General features: G+C 44.2%; 2 protein-coding genes across 4 annotated transcripts in view; one reads left to right on the top strand and one right to left on the bottom strand.

Moving 5' to 3' along the window:
* ASH2L (ASH2 like, histone lysine methyltransferase complex subunit) overlaps window positions 1-9,722 on the top strand; it is a 32,169-nt gene extending 22,447 nt beyond the window's left edge. For all 3 annotated transcript variants that reach the window (XM_023252610.2, XM_003984783.6, XM_023252611.2), the window contains 6 exons: window positions 1,195-1,362; window positions 1,660-1,853; window positions 6,607-6,699; window positions 7,992-8,090; window positions 8,831-8,890; window positions 8,985-9,722. In XM_023252610.2, the coding sequence (XP_023108378.1) occupies window positions 1,195-1,362; window positions 1,660-1,853; window positions 6,607-6,699; window positions 7,992-8,090; window positions 8,831-8,890; window positions 8,985-9,092 (722 nt within the window). In that variant the 3' untranslated portion in view covers window positions 9,093-9,722. The remainder of the gene's footprint in view (window positions 1-1,194; window positions 1,363-1,659; window positions 1,854-6,606; window positions 6,700-7,991; window positions 8,091-8,830; window positions 8,891-8,984) is intronic.
* Window positions 9,723-12,787: 3,065 nt separating this feature from the next.
* On the bottom strand, window positions 12,788-17,202 carry STAR (steroidogenic acute regulatory protein). The gene is made up of 7 exons (NM_001246196.1): window positions 17,137-17,202; window positions 15,657-15,770; window positions 15,202-15,329; window positions 14,409-14,567; window positions 14,084-14,268; window positions 13,422-13,515; window positions 12,788-12,927 (listed from the first exon to the last, which is right to left on the bottom strand). The coding sequence occupies exons 1-7, from the start codon at window positions 17,198-17,200 to the stop codon at window positions 12,814-12,816; spliced, it is 858 nt and encodes a 285-aa protein (NP_001233125.1). The 5' UTR covers window positions 17,201-17,202; the 3' UTR covers window positions 12,788-12,813.

The following is a 17,202-nucleotide window of genomic DNA, read 5'->3' as shown; positions in this document are numbered from 1 at the left end:
CTAAGGACACATGACAACTAAATGAAATGTGGATGTTGGATTAATCCTGAAACAGAAAAAGGATATTATTTGGATAATCGGCTTAATTTGAAGACGATGTATAGATTATTTAATAGCATTGTATCATTGTCAATTTTCTGGTTTTGATAATTGTGTTATGACTAGGTGGTGTTAACATTTGGGGAAGCTGAGTGAAGGGCATATGGGGAATGTGTACTGTTTTTGGAAGTCTAACATTGTTTCAAAATAAAATACCAAGTCTTTTATTAATTTTTTTATTTTATTTTTAAAGTTTATTTTGAGAGACAGAGAGCAGAGGAGGGACAAAGTTTATTTATTTTGAGAGACACAGAGCAGAGAGACAGATAGCACCAGGCAGGCTCTGTGCTATCAGTGCAGAGCCTGACATGGGGCTTGAACCCACGAACTGCGAGATCACGACCTGAGCTGAGACCAAGAGTCGGACGCTTGACCAACTGAGCCACCCAGGTACCCCTAAAATATCAAGTCTTTTAAAGGATGATTTACACAGGGTCACCTGGGTGACTCAGTAGGTAGAGCATGTGACTTGGTTCCAGGGTCATGAGTTCAATCCCATGCTGGGCCTAAAACTTACTTTAAAAAAAAAAAAAAGGGCGGAAGGGGGCGCCTGAATGGCTCAGTCATTTAAGTGTCTGACTTCTGCTCAGATCGTGATCTAACGGTTCATGGTTCGAGCCCCACTTTGGGCTCTGTGCTGACAGGTCAGAGCGTAGAGCCTGCTTCAGATTGTATGTCTCCCTCTCTCTCTGCCCCTTCCCTGCTCCTGCTCTGTCTCTCTCTGTCTCTCAAAAATTAATACATATTATTTTTAAAAAGGGGGGTGGTTTATACAAATCAGGATCCAAGCACATTACAGTTGGTTTGTTATATTTTAGGGAATAGACAGCATAATTAACTCTTAACCTGTTATCTCAAATATCACATTTAATAGAAACTAGGTTATCTGACCACTTAACTTCCGTTTTCTTCCTCTCTCCTTCGGCCGTATCTTAATGTTGAGATTTTGAACCTTCTGAACTTGAGAGCCCTGATCTGGTATTTCTGATTTTTTACTTTGTTTTACTGGAGTGTAGGAGACTCCGGTTTTTGTGGCAATCGTCTCTAAGTGCCTCCAGTAAGATGCAGGCCTTTGTTTCCATCTCCACACTGCAGCTCCCCAGTTAAAGATCTCTGATGACCGGCTGACTGTGGTTGGAGAGAAGGGCTACTCCATGGTCCGGGCTTCTCATGGGGTACGGAAGGGTGCCTGGTACTTTGAAATCACAGTGGATGAGATGCCGCCTGACACTGCTGCCAGACTGGGTTGGTCCCAGCCCTTAGGTGAGTGGGAGCGATCATGAGGACATCACAGCAGGCAGAAAGGTATAGACCATGTGGTTGTGCTTCATGACTTTTTGGCTTATTGGATTATGGGCATAAAATTCACTTCCTAAAGGATAAGGTGGTTTGCATTTCCTAGAAATATTTTTATAACTCTTTACTTGTGAGAAATAGCTTGTCAGGAATTTTGCAAAACCGACCAAAAAATACAGTGAAAAGGAGTAGAAATTTTTCTTTTAGCAAACCAGAGTCAATTTGCAATCTTGTGACTTCCTGTACATCTCTTTATTGGGACAGGTAACCTCCAAGCTCCCTTAGGTTATGATAAATTTAGCTATTCGTGGAGGAGCAAAAAGGGAACCAAGTTCCACCAGTCAATTGGCAAACACTACTCTTCTGGCTATGGACAGGGAGACGTCCTGGGATTCTATATCAATCTTCCTGAAGATACAGAGACAGCCAAGTCACTGCCCGATACTTATAAAGATAAGGTGAGTTTGTATCCCTGAGAGATTCCTGGGTTTGAAGACCTATGGCAACCAATATATTCCTGCACCTGTGGCCTGAGTGTTCTCTTGTAATGCTGACCTAGCATTCACACTTTCTTCCAAGATTTCATTTTGAAAGTTTTTAGACGTAACAAAGTTGAAAGAATTTTAAAGTCTGTGTCCAAATACCAATCACCTAGATTCTACCTTAACCTATTATCTGTTCATTCTTCCATCCATCCATCCATCCATCCATCCATCCATCCATCCATCTTGTTTTAATGCACTTCAGAAAATATTACAGCCATCAACATACCTCACCAGCAGGGGGGAGGGGGGAGGGGGCGCCTGGGTGCCTCAGTCAGTTAAACATCCAGTTCTTGATTTCAGCTCAGGTCATGATCTCACAGTTTGTGGGCTCTACGCTGAGTGTGGAGCCTGCTTGGGATTCTCTCTCTCTGCCCCTCCCCCACTCACTCATGCTTGTGTGTGTGCGTGCACGCTCTCTCTCAAAATAAATGAACTTTAAAAATATGTATACATCACCTGCGCCCAAGTACTTCAAGATACATATCATTAGCTAGAGTTCAACCTTTATTTATTTATTTATTTTGATACAAAATTTACATAAAATGAAATGTATAAGTTTTAAATGTATATTCACTGAGTTTTGAGTTTGGCCCAAACCCCTAAGGAGACACTAGAATCTTATCACCCCAAGAAGTGCCCTCATGCTCTTTCCCAATCAGTCCCAACTGCCATCCCTACAGAGCCAACCATTCTTGAAATTTTTTTCCCTATCATAATTCTATTCCATTAGTTTTGTTTGTTCTTAAACTTATTTTATAAATAAAACCATGCAGTACATAATCTTTTGGGTTTTGGGATTTTTTGTGATTGTTGTTTTAAATGTTTATTTTGTGAGAGAGAGCATGTGAGGAAGGGGCATTATCTATTTTCCCATTTTTTCTAGGTTTATTGATTATAGTTGACATAATTATCCATTTTCCTATTTTTAGAAATTCTTAAATTCCATTATAATTAACATACAGTGTTACATTTGTTTTAAGTGTGTAATATAGTAATTAAAAAATTCCATACAGGGGAGCCCGGGTGGCTCAGTCAGTTAAGTGTCCGACTTCAACTCAGGTCATGATCTCGTGGCTCATGGGTTTGAGCCCCACGTCAGGCTCTGTGCTGACCGTGCGGAGCCTACCTGGGATTCTCTCTTTCTCCCTCTCTCTCTGCCCCTCCCTAGTTTGCCCACACTTTTTCTGTCTCAAAATAAATACATAAACTTAAAAAAAAAATTCAATATATTATTTAGTGCTCATCATGATAAGTATACTCTTAATCCCCTTCACATGTTCCTTTTTTTGTTTTTTTATTTTTTGTTTTCCCCCTTCACATATTTCACACATTCCTCCCCCACCCCCGCCTCTGGTAACCACCAGTTCTCTAGAGTTAAGAGTCTTTTTTTGTGTTTGTCTCTTTTCTTCTTTGTTCATTTGTTTTGTGTCTTAGATTCCACATATGAGTGAAATCATACGGTATTTGTCTTTCTCTGATTACTTTCACTTAGCATTATACCCTCTAGATCCATCCATGTTGTTGCAAATGGCAGGGTTTTATTTTTTATGACTAATATCCCATTGTATGTATATACCATATCTCCTTTATTCATTCACCTATAGATGGATACTTGGGTTACTTCCATAATTTGGCTATTGTAAATAATGCTTCACTAAATATAAGTGTTCATGTATCTTTTGAAAATATCCAGTAATGGGATTACTGGATTGTATGGTTCCATTTTCCTATTGATGGACACTTGGGCTGTTTCAAGTTTGGGGCTATTATGAATTAAGTTGCGATGTACATTCTTGTACAAATGTCTTTGTAAACATGTTTTCATTTCTTTGGGTCAAAGGGTAGTTATAGATTTAGTTTTAGAAGAAATTGACAGACTTTCCATTCCCACCTGTGATGTAAGGTCATTTTAGTTGCTTCACATCCTTGTCACCATTTGTTGTTTGCCAATTTAATTGTAGCCATTTTGATGGGTGCCTAGTATAGTGTTCCATTATGGTTTAAATTAGCGTTTCTTTGATGACTAATGCTGGTGAGCAGGTTGTCATGTGCTACTAGCCATTCATCTATTTTCTGTTGTAAAGTTTCTTTTCAAATATTTTGCCTTTTTAAAAAGAATCAGATTGTTTATCTTTTTTTATAGAGTTGTGGAATTTTTTTTAATATATTCTGGATTACGGTCTTTGGTTAAAAATTATTTTTGGGGGCTCCTGGGTGGCTCAGTCAGTTGAGCATCCAACGTCAGCTCAGGTCATGATCTCACGGTTCCTGAGTTTGAGCCCCGTATCCAGCTCGCTGCTGTCAGCACAGAGCCCACTTCAGATCGATCCTCTGTCCCCTTCTCCCTCTTCCCCTCCCCTGCTCACTCTCTCTCAAGAATGAATACACATTACAGGGGCGCCTGGGTGGCGCAGTCGGTTAAGCGTCCGACTTCAGCCAGGTCACGATCTCGCGGTCCGTGAGTTCGAGCCCCGCGTCAGGCTCTGGGCTGATGGCTCAGAGCCTGGAGCCTGTTTCCGATTCTGTGTCTCCCTCTCTCTCTGCCCCTCACCCGTTCATGCTCTGTCTCTCTCTGTCCCAAAAATAAATAAACGTTGAAAAAAAAATTAAAAAAAAAAAAAAGAATGAATACACATTACAAAAAATGACTTTTTAAAAAAATTTTTTCTCCTAGTCTGTGACTTGTTTATTCATTTTCTTAATGGTGTCTTCTGATGAACTGACATTTTTAATTTTTATGAAATCTGTCAAATTTTTTTTATAGTTCTATTGCTTTCTATAAGTTAACAATTCTTTGCCTACTCCCCACTCATGAAGATATTCCATGTTTTCCTTTGAAAACATGGTTTTAGCTTTTACATTTAGATCTTTGATCCACCTCAAATTACTTTTTGTATATGGTGTAAAGTAGAGATGAAGCTTAATTTTTTTTCCACATGGATGGGTGTGGTTTTTTTTTAATTTTTTTTAAATTTTCTTATTTATTTTTGAGAGAGAGAGCAAACAGAGGAGGGACAGAGAGAGAGGGAGACACAGACTGAAGCAGGCCCCAGGCTCTGAGCTGTCCACACAGAGGCTGATGTGGGGCTCAAATCCACATCATGAGTTCATGAGAACCATGAGATCGTGACCTGAGCCGAAGTTGGACACCCAACTGACTGAGCCACCCAGGCGCCTCATATGGGCATCAGTTTTTGAAAATTTTTTCTCTCAATTCTTTGGTGCCCTTTGTGAAAATCAGATGAGTTTTTGGGGTCTTGCTTTGCCCTTTTTTTTTTATTTTTTTTATTTTTTAATGTTTATTTTTGAGAGAGACAGACAGAGATCAGAGTGTGAGTGGGGGAGGGGCAGAGAGAGAGGGAGGGCAGAATCTGACAGGCTCCAGGCTCTGAGCTGTCAGCACAGAGCCTGATGTGGGGCTCAAACCCATGAACTGTGAGATCATCATTTGAGCCAAAGTCAGTCGCTTAACCAACTGAGCCACCCAGGCGCCCGGAATCAGATGGTTTTATAAGTAGACTGCAGATGTTTAGCTTTTGGGCTCTCTAGTCCATTGATCTATTTGTTGATCTTTATGCCAGTACCACACTGTCTTAATTATTGTAGTTTTAGAGTCAGTCTTTAAATTGGGTAGTATCAGTCCTTTTTGCTTCTTTGTGTTTTTGTCTGATGTGGGGTTTTTTGTTTGATTTTAATTTTGAAGATATTAATATATGCCTAGACATTCTGGAAGGATACAAGGCCACTGGAGCAGAGATCCCTTTTGGCAAAGAGAAACTAAGTGTTGAGGGACATGGGGAGAGGTAGAGAAATTTCATGTTCTTATATATCTCTTGAATTTTTTTTTTACTATGCTTAATATATGTATGTGCTAGAGATTAAAATTTTTAAAAGTTAATGTCATGTATTTCCCTGGGAGTGAATAGTTATCTCTTGAGAACCAGCAAGGAAGGGGTGACCCAGAGGCCCACCTATAGGAGAAACAGGTAGGGAACTAGGAGGGAAGGAATTGGCCCTAAAAAAATGTTTTTATAGAATAGGAGATTTTAGGCCCAGTAAGGTTGTCATTTCTTTCACTGAGATTACTGAGGGGGAAAAAAACTGAATTATTTTTAACTTAATGGGTATTTTTGTTGTGATGAAAGTATATATATGTGTGTATGTATTTCCTTGCAAATCTTAGAAAATGTCTTTTTTTGAAAATGTTTAGCAAGTATGTGCCATCTGGTATTTTTTAAGAAGCACATAGTTTAAAATCTAGCAAAGCTGGGGCGCCTGGGTGGCGCAGTCGGTTAAGCGTCCGACTTCAGCCAGGTCACAATCTCGCAGTCCGTGAGTTCGAGCCCCGCGTCGGGCTCTAGGTTGATGGCTCAGAGCCTGGAGCCTGTTTCCGATTCTGTGTCTCCCTCTCTCTCTGCCCCTCCCCCGTTCATGCTCTGTCTCTCTCTGTCCCAAAAATAAATAAACGTTGAAAAAAAAATTAAAAAAAATAAAATAAAATCTAGCAAAGCTAGCCCTGCATAGATTTTTAATTTCTGTTGCAAAACACAAGGACTCAGTGCTACTTGTCTGAAATTGCCTTTTTTTTTTTTTTTTAATTTGATAATGATGTAGCTGATTCTTCAATGTTCCCTTTTTTCCCTTTCCTTCTTTCTTGGTTTTCAAGGCTTTGATAAAGTTCAAGAGTTATTTGTATTTTGAGGAAAAAGACTTTGTGGATAAAGCAGAGAAGAGCCTAAAGCAGACCCCCCATAGTGAGGTGAGTCGGTGAGTCATGATCATAAAAATGTCAAAACTAGAAAACTTTGAAGATTGGGACCAGGCTCCTAATTATGAAAGTGAGGAAAGTGAGGCCCAGAGAGGACTGAAGGGGTATGTGCTATGAGAGCTCGCCAGCCGCAGAGCAAGCTCCCTCTCCTGCCTGCTGTGATTGTGGGACCAGATCGCTCTTCCTGTGTCACCATCCCGCTTTCAGAGAGATGATCAGTGTTCTTCTAGGGACAGTCTCCAGTGCAGAGGGTAAAAGCAGCAGCCTAATAAGGAAATCCATATGCGATTGAGGAAGCAAGGCAGAGATATTTCTTCTGCTCGGGAAGTATCAAGTACAGAGGGAGGAACACTGAATAGAAGAGGAGGGGACCTTGCTCTGTGACCCAGAGGCAGCAGGAGCTGTAATGGCTTATTTAGTTCCTCTAGAACTTTCCCTACTTCCCCTTTCCAAGGTTGTTGGCCAAAGTCATACCATAAATACAGTCTGGCCCAAAATAGGAGAAGGGGTGGAAGAAAATTTTGAGCTGGAAACACTGTTCCCTAAAAATGCTGTGATCGCTGTCTAGGACAGTAATAGAAGCTAATGTAGGAGAAAATAAAGTAGGCTTCCAGTTGTTTTTAGGGGAGAAAATAGTAAAGGGAAACAGGTAATGGACCTAGGATGATACAGCCAGAAAATCCAGCCCAGGAGAAGACAGCTCTTGCTGGGAAGAACAGGCCGAGAAAGTTACTTGAGAAAAGGGGGTCTTTTCTGAAGTCCATATGTAGTGATTAAGAGAGGATATTCAGAATAATTTCCAGACAGAAAGGACAAAGAAAATGAGGATTCAGAAACTTAGAGGATCTGAAGAGATTTTCAAAGTAAAAATGCAGAAGTGAGAATCTGATGCAAGGGAAGGGATCAAATAAATAAGCTTAAGTAGGTACGGTTCTGAGGAATCGGCAGAAGACCAGTTTGTTTGTTATACAGATAGTATAACGAATAATAGAAAGAATGCTTTGGTACAGGTAATGTAGGAATTCCGAAGCAAATAAACCTAAAGACCACCATTTACATGGTGCATATAAATATGCTCTGAAAAACCTGAAGACCAGCTAGATTGGTGCATGTAAATATGCCCTAAAAATGTAAGAAGACGTTATTACACCAGCTGTATGCTCTTCTGAGAAGACATCATTACCAGTGTGGTGGCAGTGCTTGTAAAGGGTTCTCCAAGGGAGTTCTTCAGTTTGCTTGTTCTGTTGTTAAATTCTGAAGTAAAACCGTTGTTTTTGTTTCAGATAATATTTTATAAAAACGGTGTCAATCAAGGTGTGGCCTACAAAGATATTTTTGAAGGGGTTTACTTTCCGGCCATCTCACTGTATAAGAGTTGCACGGTATGTATCGTCTGTTCACCCTGTGAACAGAACTTGAGGGAAATAGGTGAATGGTTGTGATGGATGACCATTGATGTGAATTCTACAAAGAAATCTGAGTAGCCTAAGAATGAGATGGGAATGCGTTCCTGTTGTTACTGTTTGTTCCAAAAACAGTTGGGTGTCTTAGGAAGTATTTGCTTGGATAGTTAAAAGATTGTGCAACTAGTGTGCTCCATACTTTGACTTTGAATGTGCTGTACGGTAAATGTCATTGTTCAGTGTAAAGGATGTGAAGTATATGCATGCAGAAGTCAGCTTGGTGTTATATGTCATGATAACCCACCATCATTGGTTAGTAAGTGTTGCTTATGCCAATCTTTTTTTTAACACGATACAGTATGAAGGGGACTATCATCAGATCCTATTGTGGGGTTTTTTGTCTTTTTTTAAGTGATTTGAAAAGGTAATATCTGGAAATTTACATATACTTTTTAGTCTGTCAGTAACCACCACTGGAGTAAGATAAGGAAATCTTCAGGTAATAAAAAGAAATCAACAAAAGTCTATTTTATTTACCTAATTTTTGATGGACATTAGGGTGTTGACCACTTTTAGCACTGGTAATCTATATCATTAGTTCCACTTATACCCTGAATATCATAGCTACATTTAAAAATAAAAAGTTCCCAGGTCACATTAAGCTTTTTTTCACTATTTTCCTCTGTTTTCTCCTGTCTGCTTGAATTGATCTATCCCAGGTTTCCATTAACTTTGGACCGTGCTTCAAGTATCCTCCAAAGGATCTCACTTACCGCCCTGTGAGTAACATTCACAGTGCATCCTCAGTATCTCTGCTCCTTCTTGCCATACTTATTCTGATCACCTCCTTTCTGTTTCTTGTTCCTCCCACAGATGAGTGACATGGGCTGGGGCGCTGTGGTAGAACATACTCTGGCTGATGTCTTATATCATGTGGAAACAGAAGTGGATGGGAGGCGGAGTCCTCCATGGGAACCGTGACCAGGTCCCTCTTTCTTTGCAGACATGGACTTGCTGGGGAATAAATTGGGGAGGGAGGCCTGTTTTTGTTTTTTTTGAACTGTTGCAAACATTCTCCCAAAGATACTGCAGGACACAGCCTGTGCTGTAGGCAAATTAAAAGTATGGGTGAGACTGGGAGACTCCCTGCTTTTCAACACTCTCCCCACTTCTGGTGACTGCTTCTATTTTGTGTGCCATATGCCAACAGCTGCTGACCCCAGGATCCTTTGCGCCCCCTGTGAAACTGGTGCTGTACCACGTATCCCTCCGACCAGGACTAGTTACCTTATTGTATTTTCTAAGGAGTGAATAATCTCGTCTAAGGCACTGACTTATTTAAAGACCTCTCCTTTTGTGGCATTGACTCCATCCCATCCGATTTCCAAGGAAGTAGTAGGCCTGTTTCTGAGAACAGCTGAAATCAGTGGCTGTACATTCCAGATCTAAAAGGTCTTTCCTTTTGGTATGGGTTTTTATTCCTTTTGAAATATTTTTGAACACTGGGGTCTCTGAAACTACTAGGTCTCTAGAACTGTAATTGTAAAAAGAACTTGCTTGCAGCTTTAACAATTAGAAACTCTTCCCAAATAAAACCTGTCTTCAAGTGTGTGTGGCACTCTGCTTCCCTTTCGGGGTGGGTTCCTCTTGGTGACAGGGGTAGCTATGTGGGCAGTGAGGAAGGGAGCCAGCGCAGGGGGAGGGAGGCGGGTTTCTGACTATCCCAACCCCTCTTCTCCTGCTTCCATCCTCTCTAGCCAGCTCAGCCACCCTTTTTCTCCAGTGGAAGTCACCTCAAGGAGATGAACAAGAGTTTAAAAGGGTTAATGGTGTCCCTCCAGCATTTCCCTTTGAATGTGTATGCTAATGCGTGCATGTTGTTTTCTTGCCTTACTTACCTTCCTTCCAAATACGTGACGATTCAGAATACTAAAAACTGGAATGTAAGAACGAGCCTTCCCTTGAGCTCCCTTATGGCTTCCCTGTCCCCCTTTTTAATACATCAGTGACAATGCAGCCTCCCAGGAATTTCCCAAATTTCATGTGACTATTGGTACCTTAACTTGGTAGCTTTGACTAATAGATTTGTCTCCTAATGAACCATCCAGGCTGTTTTGGCCATTCCACATCTCTTAACAGGAAACCTAACAGAATCAGTGTGATTGTAGGCTGAAGGCTCAGCCTGTCACCGCTGGACACCCATTCATTCGTGGCCGGTCTTAGAGGACAGACTTGGTCATAAAGCTGGACCATCAGAGTTTGAAGAACTCTAAGAGAATGAGGGTAGTGTTCTGTAGAGGAAGCTGGAGGTAAATTCTTTGTAATATAAATTACCACGTATTTTATTACTTGTACACCCACTCTCCATTTGATAAAATTTCTGTACATTGGATCTTCATAAATCAGGTTACAGAAGTTATGATGTTGCCTATTTATATTTCATATTTAAATGTGTGTGTGTGTGTGTGTGTGTGTGTTTTGAGAAGGTTCATTTGAAGGACTCACAGGATACCCACTCTCCATGGAGTCCTCTATAAAATGGTGTCAGTGAGCATATCATCACTGACCACTTACTTTATTCCAACATAAAATTAAACAAGTGGGGAAGTGGCTCCCAGTCCCCCCAAAGACACAGTTGCACGGTTTGGAGAAGGCAAATTTTAACTGAGCTCCAAACAGTGGTGTGCAGCAAGAAAGCCCATTTCCTTGCTTCCAGCCTGCTCTTTTTTGAAATCAGTGTGTATCACTTTACACATCTTTAGATGGTCATTTTCCCTTACTTAGCTGGGGGTGGAGGATAGTCTGTTCTAGAAATACTTTCTACAGCTCTGAGGCTCCCTGGTAAATAATAATTTGGTCTGTGCTAAAAATAGACTACTCTATGAGATAAGAATAAATAAGAAGAAACACTTCTATCAGATATAAAATTTCAGTACCTCCATAAATATGAGCATTCCCACGACTGCTAACCTGTTTACTTAACAAGCCGGGGCTCTGTTTCTGGATGGTTTAAATCATCAGTGCTGTTATAACTAGAATGGGAAAGTTTCAAGTGGTAATGGCTGGCTTTTCATCCTACTCACCCTTCTTAGCAAAGTAATCCCACCCCAATCTATATTTTGAAAGCATAAATTCTCTGAATCTTGAAAGGGGAATTTGCTCTCACCATATTCCCTCTTTTGGCTTTCTCTCAAAGTAGTAAAACAGTGACTTGTTAAAAGCCGTGAAATTGGCAGCCCTGAGCCAAGCTGGAAGCAGATGTAATTGAGTGAACTGAAGATTCAGTTTCCAAGGCACGTGGGTGGCTCAGTAGGTAAAGTGTCCAACTTCAGTTCAGGTCATGATCTTGGGGTTTGTGAGAGGCCAGTGTCAGGCTCTGCCCTGACAGTGTGGAACCGGCTTGGGAGTCTCCCTCTCTCTCTCTGCCCCTGTCTCTCTCTCTCTCTCTCTCTCTCTCTCTCAGAATAAATAAGTAAACCTTACAGATTCAGTTCCCTTGTTAGGTGTCAACATTCACAGAAGGGAAAATAATAAAATTTGTTTTTGTTTATCTTAGTAATATCATTAATTTTCTTCATTTGGTACCATCCTATCTTTTAATTACATACATAAAAATCCTCAGTCATCACCTTCATCTTGCAATGCCTGTCAGCTACCAGTTCTAGAGTTCTTTTAAGAATGATTTAGGCTTGGAGCACCTGGGTGGTTCTGTTGGTAAGCATCCGACTATTGATTTCAGCTCAGGTCATGATCTTGGGGTTCGTGAGTTCGAGCCCTACATCAGGCTCTGCACTGAGCCTGCTTGGGATTCTCTCTCTGCCACTCCTGCTCTCTCTGTCTAAATAAACTTTAAAAAATTGAATTAGGCTTGTGCTTATTGTGGAAATTAAGTACTCATGAAAGATTCTGGCAGCAGATTCTAAATAATTGAGTGACCTATGTCCCCAGTAGTTTTTCCTTTTAATGAGCTCGGGGATCTAGTTTAATTAAAATCTTTGTCCAGGACTCCTTTAGCATGAAGTTGCTGTTTACTAGAATGATTTTTTTTTTTTTTTTTTAAGAGTAGAATTTTTAAACAGGTACAGACTGAAGTTTGCGTCTTAGTTACAACTCTTTATTCTGACGGGTGCCCATGGAAGAAATAGGGTAACTAGTTTAATTAGTTTCGTATCTTTTTCAATCAAGAAAACTTAGACTACATTTCTAGAACGCATCCGCTGTGGGGAGTTAGTTGGTCTTTGATGCAGCTCTCTACCTGTTTGGTAGAGGAGCAGAGGGTTGCTGGAGTCCCTTTTGTAAGACCCCCCCACACTGCCTGTGGGGAATGGAGCTCTTGAGCCCCTAAAGTATGAGGTCCCAGTCCTTGTACTTGCACCCTGTGTCAGCTAGTAGCATTTTATAAAGATGTTTTTAAATAGATGTGTAAGGGCCCAGAAGGGAGTTTTATAAATATTTTGGAGCCCTTAACCTTCATTTCAGAGCTAATCATTGAATAGAGTTAGAAAGCTCTTTCTCTTAAAAGCTCTGTCCCCATTTTTTTGGTCCTAAAATTTTGCCAGTCCCAGCATCCTAAATATACTCCAGCCCATTCCACAGTCCCCGGATGAAGAGCTTAAACAGACTTGTAGGCTTCTAGCAGGGATCTCCCTGAAGGGCATGCGAGCCAGTGCGCTAGAAACAGTTGGAAGCAGCAGGCTGGTCCTTAACACCTGGCGTCAGGAGCGGGGCTGGACTCCAGGTGCTTGCGCAGGTGGTTGGCAAAGTCCACCTGGGTCTGTGATAAGACCTGGTTGATGATCGTCTTTGGCAGCCATCCCTAGAGTAGAAGATAGAAGAATTTGGCCACCTTGTGGGTGGTGTTCCCCTGTAGACACCTCTGTACCCTGTGACAAACATGGATTGCTTGGGGCTTGGTCTTCCAGCTCTGTTTATAGGTGTGACCTTGGAGTTGACCCGGGAGGACTGCCCTACTGCCCTGCTGTGTCATGACCGTGTAAGAACGGTCAATTGTGTCAAGACAAAGGTCAATTGTGTGACCCTGAGCTAGCAACCATATCTTTGGGGGCCTAAGTTTCCTTCTTTCCAAACGGGCAACTACAGAGTTGAAATTTGATATGAGGTAAAAGGGAGCTATTGTAGTCTGTGGAGATGATGGAACAGCAGGCCGATACTCAAGCCTCGTCCTTCTCCCAACAGTCTGTCTCTCAAAATGGAGGAGGGTTTTTCCTGTTCTTGCAGGATCACGTGGGAGGGTAAGAGTCGGTTTTTCTCCCCACCCCCTACCCACTAGCCACCTCTTGTGCCCCTCACCTTGAGGTCAATACTGAGCAGCCACGTGAGTTTGGTCTTCGAGGGACTTCCGGCCAGGGGACGGAGCACCATGCAAGTGGGACCATGCTCTCCTCTGGCAAATGGAGAGCAGTCCAGTCAGGAGGACAAGGCAGAATGCTCTTTTTATGCTGACCAGTTATACGAGCCACGCTTCTCTGGTACCTTGTCTTTTCTAAGTCTCAGAACTATTTTGTCAAGGGTGATAAACTTAACAGTTGGCCTGGTTACCAGCTCACCGGAACACATGCTGGTTGGGGCTGGAGCCTGAAGGCCCCTGTGGTGCCTGTGAGTTGCCGGATGCCAGGGAAAGCGTCCCGGGTGATGGGTGTGGCCCCTCACAAATAGCAGCTGTGTTCTAAGCAGTATGGCTTGCATTTCAGTCGCCAGTACGGCCAGACCTGAGCGTACCAGCTAAACCTCAGCCCTACCTCATGTTTTAGAAAATTATTAAGGTTCTTAAACTTTCTAGGAAGGTTGGTTAGGGCCGAACTTGTCTTCCTCCATATTCCTGTGCAAAAGGCAGTTGAAGGTAGGGACCAAGGACTGGTTTCTTGGAGCCGAGGATTCATCACACCCTCGCCGGGCACGTGCCCACAAGCCTGCATGAGGGAAGAGAGCTTTTGGGCGACTGCCAGTATTACCTGATGATGCCTTTCTGCTCGGGCATCTCACCGAAACGTGTGGCCGTGCCAGCCAGCACGCAGGTGGAGCCTCGGCGCTTAGCGCAGCGCACGCTCACGAAGTCCCGGGGCCCCACGAGGTTTCCTGCTGATTCTGCAGCCAACTCGTGGGTGATGACTGTATCTTTTCCAATCTTCTGCAGGACCTACCAGCCACGGGGAGCCAGAATCATGGGGAGCCTTAGTGCTGAGGCTAAGGCACCACCCACAGCTTGCAACCTTTTTGGCACACCTTTCAGACTGGGCTCCCATGGGTTCCTGCCACCCACACCTGGAACCTCCTCACCTTAATCTCCTTGACGTTCGGGTTCCACTCTCCCATCGCTTCCATGTGCTCCACAAGCTCTTCATAAAGCCTCTCCATGGGCTGGTCCACCACCACCTCCAACCGGAACACCTTGCCCATATCTGGGACCACTTTACTCAGTACTGTGTCCCCATTTGCCTGTCCGGGAGAAAAAAAGGAGCTTCAGGATAAAGTTTACAGAAAAATATTCCTAGGCAGGAATATGACCAGGACAGGCAAGGCAGGAAGGGGAACAGCACAAAGAACTCTAAGCATGAGGAAGCCTAAAATTGCTTCTTCTAAGACAGTTGGTCATCTTTCCCGCCATGAGCCTCATACATCTGCTGAAACCTTGAGCAGTAACCTGCCTGCTTCTGGACCCTTGTTTCTTGGTGGTAAATGTGGGTAGGTCCAACTGCAAAGGCCCCCCTACCTGACCTCAGAAGCTCAAATTTCCTGAGCAAAACAAAACTGGAAGCGGGAAAGTGGTCTACAACCAGCTCATTACGTACACAGTATTGGGTGGGATCTTAAGGATGTTTTCAGTCCTCATTTTACACCAGAAAGATGTAGAGACCCTTAGGGCACTGCTGGGTCTCGATCCCCGATTTCCTGACTCCCAAACTAGTGTCTGCTAACTCAGAACTTGGGAGAAGGAGAGGGTTTACCTGAACTCTGGACACTAGGCAGCATGTAAGTTAAAACCACTTGCTGCGTGAGGCGGGAATTGTGAGAATGGCCTTGAGGATGGCAATGGAACAGTGAGGCACGGGGGTTCCAGGCCCACCCTCACCTGCTGGTTCTCCTTCTTCCAGCCCTCCCGGCTGCTGAGGATGCCCAGGGCCTTCTGCATGGCCTCCTCTCCCTGCTGGATATAGGCCAGCTCCTGGTCACTGTAGAGAGTGTCTTCCAGCTGAGAACCTGGATACACAGCCCAGGAGAGACCGAGCTTGCTTACGTTTCCTTAGCCTATCCCCCGCCCCCACCTGCCACCCGCGCTTCCATCCTCCAGTCTGGATCTGCTCTTTCCTCTGAAGAGCCAAGGCCAAAGTCATAGGGTCCGGCCTGCAGGTGAAGTTAGACACACAGCTACAGCCGACAGGGGGTCTGCAGAGCCTTGCACCCCAGTCCCACCCCCTCAAAGTGAGAAAGGCCAGCTGAGGGCTAGTTAGGGGGAGGTGGGTCGTGCACAGAGCAATGTACACAAGCTCCTGCCACTGGCACAAGCCCAGAAGCGTCAGCACTCACCAAGCAGAGAACTCCGACGCCGAGCCTGGTTAATCCATGCACCCGGGGTCGGGCCCCCTAGTGCCCTCCGGTTCAGCTCCTGGCCGATGGCCAGCACGGCTTGGTGCCTCAGCCCTGCAGAGAGGAGAGAATATTGTTGCGTAGAACAGAGGAATCCCCTTAGAGCGAGATGGTTCCACCCCTTCGTTTTGCCACAGGGGAGGAAACGCGTGGAGGGAGAGGTAACTTGCACAGGAACACAGATCCCTGGTGGGGTCTGAATGAGAGCCAGGCCACCTCCACCCAGTGCTGTCACTCTGTGCCAGGCCGCCTTTGGGCCCAGAGTCGGTCTTCCATCTGGGCTGGCCAGGCCTGGTGCTGCCTGGAGGCAGGGGCTGCACCAGAACCTGCTGCAGTTTCCTTCTTGAAAGGGAAAGAAGCTCTGTTCAAACAAGCAGAAAAATCCTGGCTGTGGAAGGAGAATTCAAGACCCCCAGCCCTTGAGGCCTGTGTAGCTGTCAGCAGCTGGGGTCTTTCGCATGAGTAACTGCTCTGCGTGCCACTGGGGTCTGAGCAAGGGATCCTGTTGATCTGGTGGAACAGCCCTACTGCTGGGCCGGGTCTTCTAAGCACGGCTTCCTTCTAAACAGAACCCAGGGGTGCCTGGGTGGGTGGCTCAGTCCAGTTTGGGTTTTGGATCAGGTCATGATCTCACAGTTTGTGAGTTTAAGCCCTGCATTGGGATCCATGCTGACAGTGCAGGGCCTGCTTGGGATTCATTCTCTCTCTCTCTCTCTCTCTCTCTCTCTCTCTCTCTCTCTGCCTCTCCACTGCTTGTGTGTTCTCTCTCTCTCTCTCAAAATAAATAAACTTAAGAAAATAAAATAAACGGAAGCCTGTTCAACCCAGGGTAATTGGAAAGGACTTTAGATTGGTTTGTGTACCCTTCAGTGACTGCAGGGGACTGACTAGGATGGCCCTGGGTCCTGACTAGCTCTACCAAATCAGACTTCGGTACCTGGTTCTGCTTCCTCCTTGTAGGATGGGAACACGACTTCCTGCTGCACCCACTTCCTCTCTCTGCCTTGCTCTTCGGAGCCTTCCCCACTTTCTTTTTTTTTCTCCTCTCTTCCCTGCCCATGATGTCTCAGGCCTGCCAACACTGCTTGCTGGCGTCAAGGCTCACTCCCACCTCTGCCACTGTGGCTGTGGCTCTCTTGGTACCCTTAGTGCCAATCCAGGCAAAGTTCAAGAAAGATTGGTGCCCCAGAGAGGACAGCACAAGTGACAGAATCCAGAAGAGACGGAAGCGTCTTCGTATCCAGGCCAACCATTCAGGTGGGAAAAGGGAGGTCCCAGAAGGTGAGAGATTTGCTCACATTCACCCAACAAGAGGCGCAAGTGAGATGAGTGCGGAGTGGCCGCCCCCCCGCCCCCCCACCCCCACCGTCCCAGTAACCACATGGCCTCCACGCAGTCAGCCTCTCGCCCCAGAACTCACCCTTCATGTTGCGAACGTGTCTATAGGAGCTCCCAGCGCACAGCTTGAACGTCGCTAGGAGCATTG

Source organism: Felis catus, chromosome B1 (assembly GCF_018350175.1).
Source record: "Felis catus isolate Fca126 chromosome B1, F.catus_Fca126_mat1.0, whole genome shotgun sequence".
Taxonomy (NCBI): domain Eukaryota; kingdom Metazoa; phylum Chordata; class Mammalia; order Carnivora; family Felidae; genus Felis; species Felis catus.
Note: the sequence above shows the minus strand (reverse complement) of the source record. Positions and strands in the feature narration are given on the sequence as shown.

What these genes read in the sequence shown, in the direction of transcription:
- STAR (NM_001246196.1), bottom strand. Translation starts at nt 17,200, where the DNA reads ATGCTCCTAGCGACGTTCAAGCTGTGCGCTGGGAGCTCCTATAGACAC. An exon ending in GCGTCGGAGTTCTCTGCTTG is followed by an intron (nt 15,330 to 15,656) that starts GTGAGTGCTGAC and finishes CTGTGTATCCAG; the next exon opens with GTTCTCAGCTGGAAGACACT. An exon ending in CGAACGTCAAGGAGATTAAG is followed by an intron (nt 14,269 to 14,408) that starts GTGAGGAGGTTC and finishes CGTGGCTGGTAG; the next exon opens with GTCCTGCAGAAGATTGGAAA.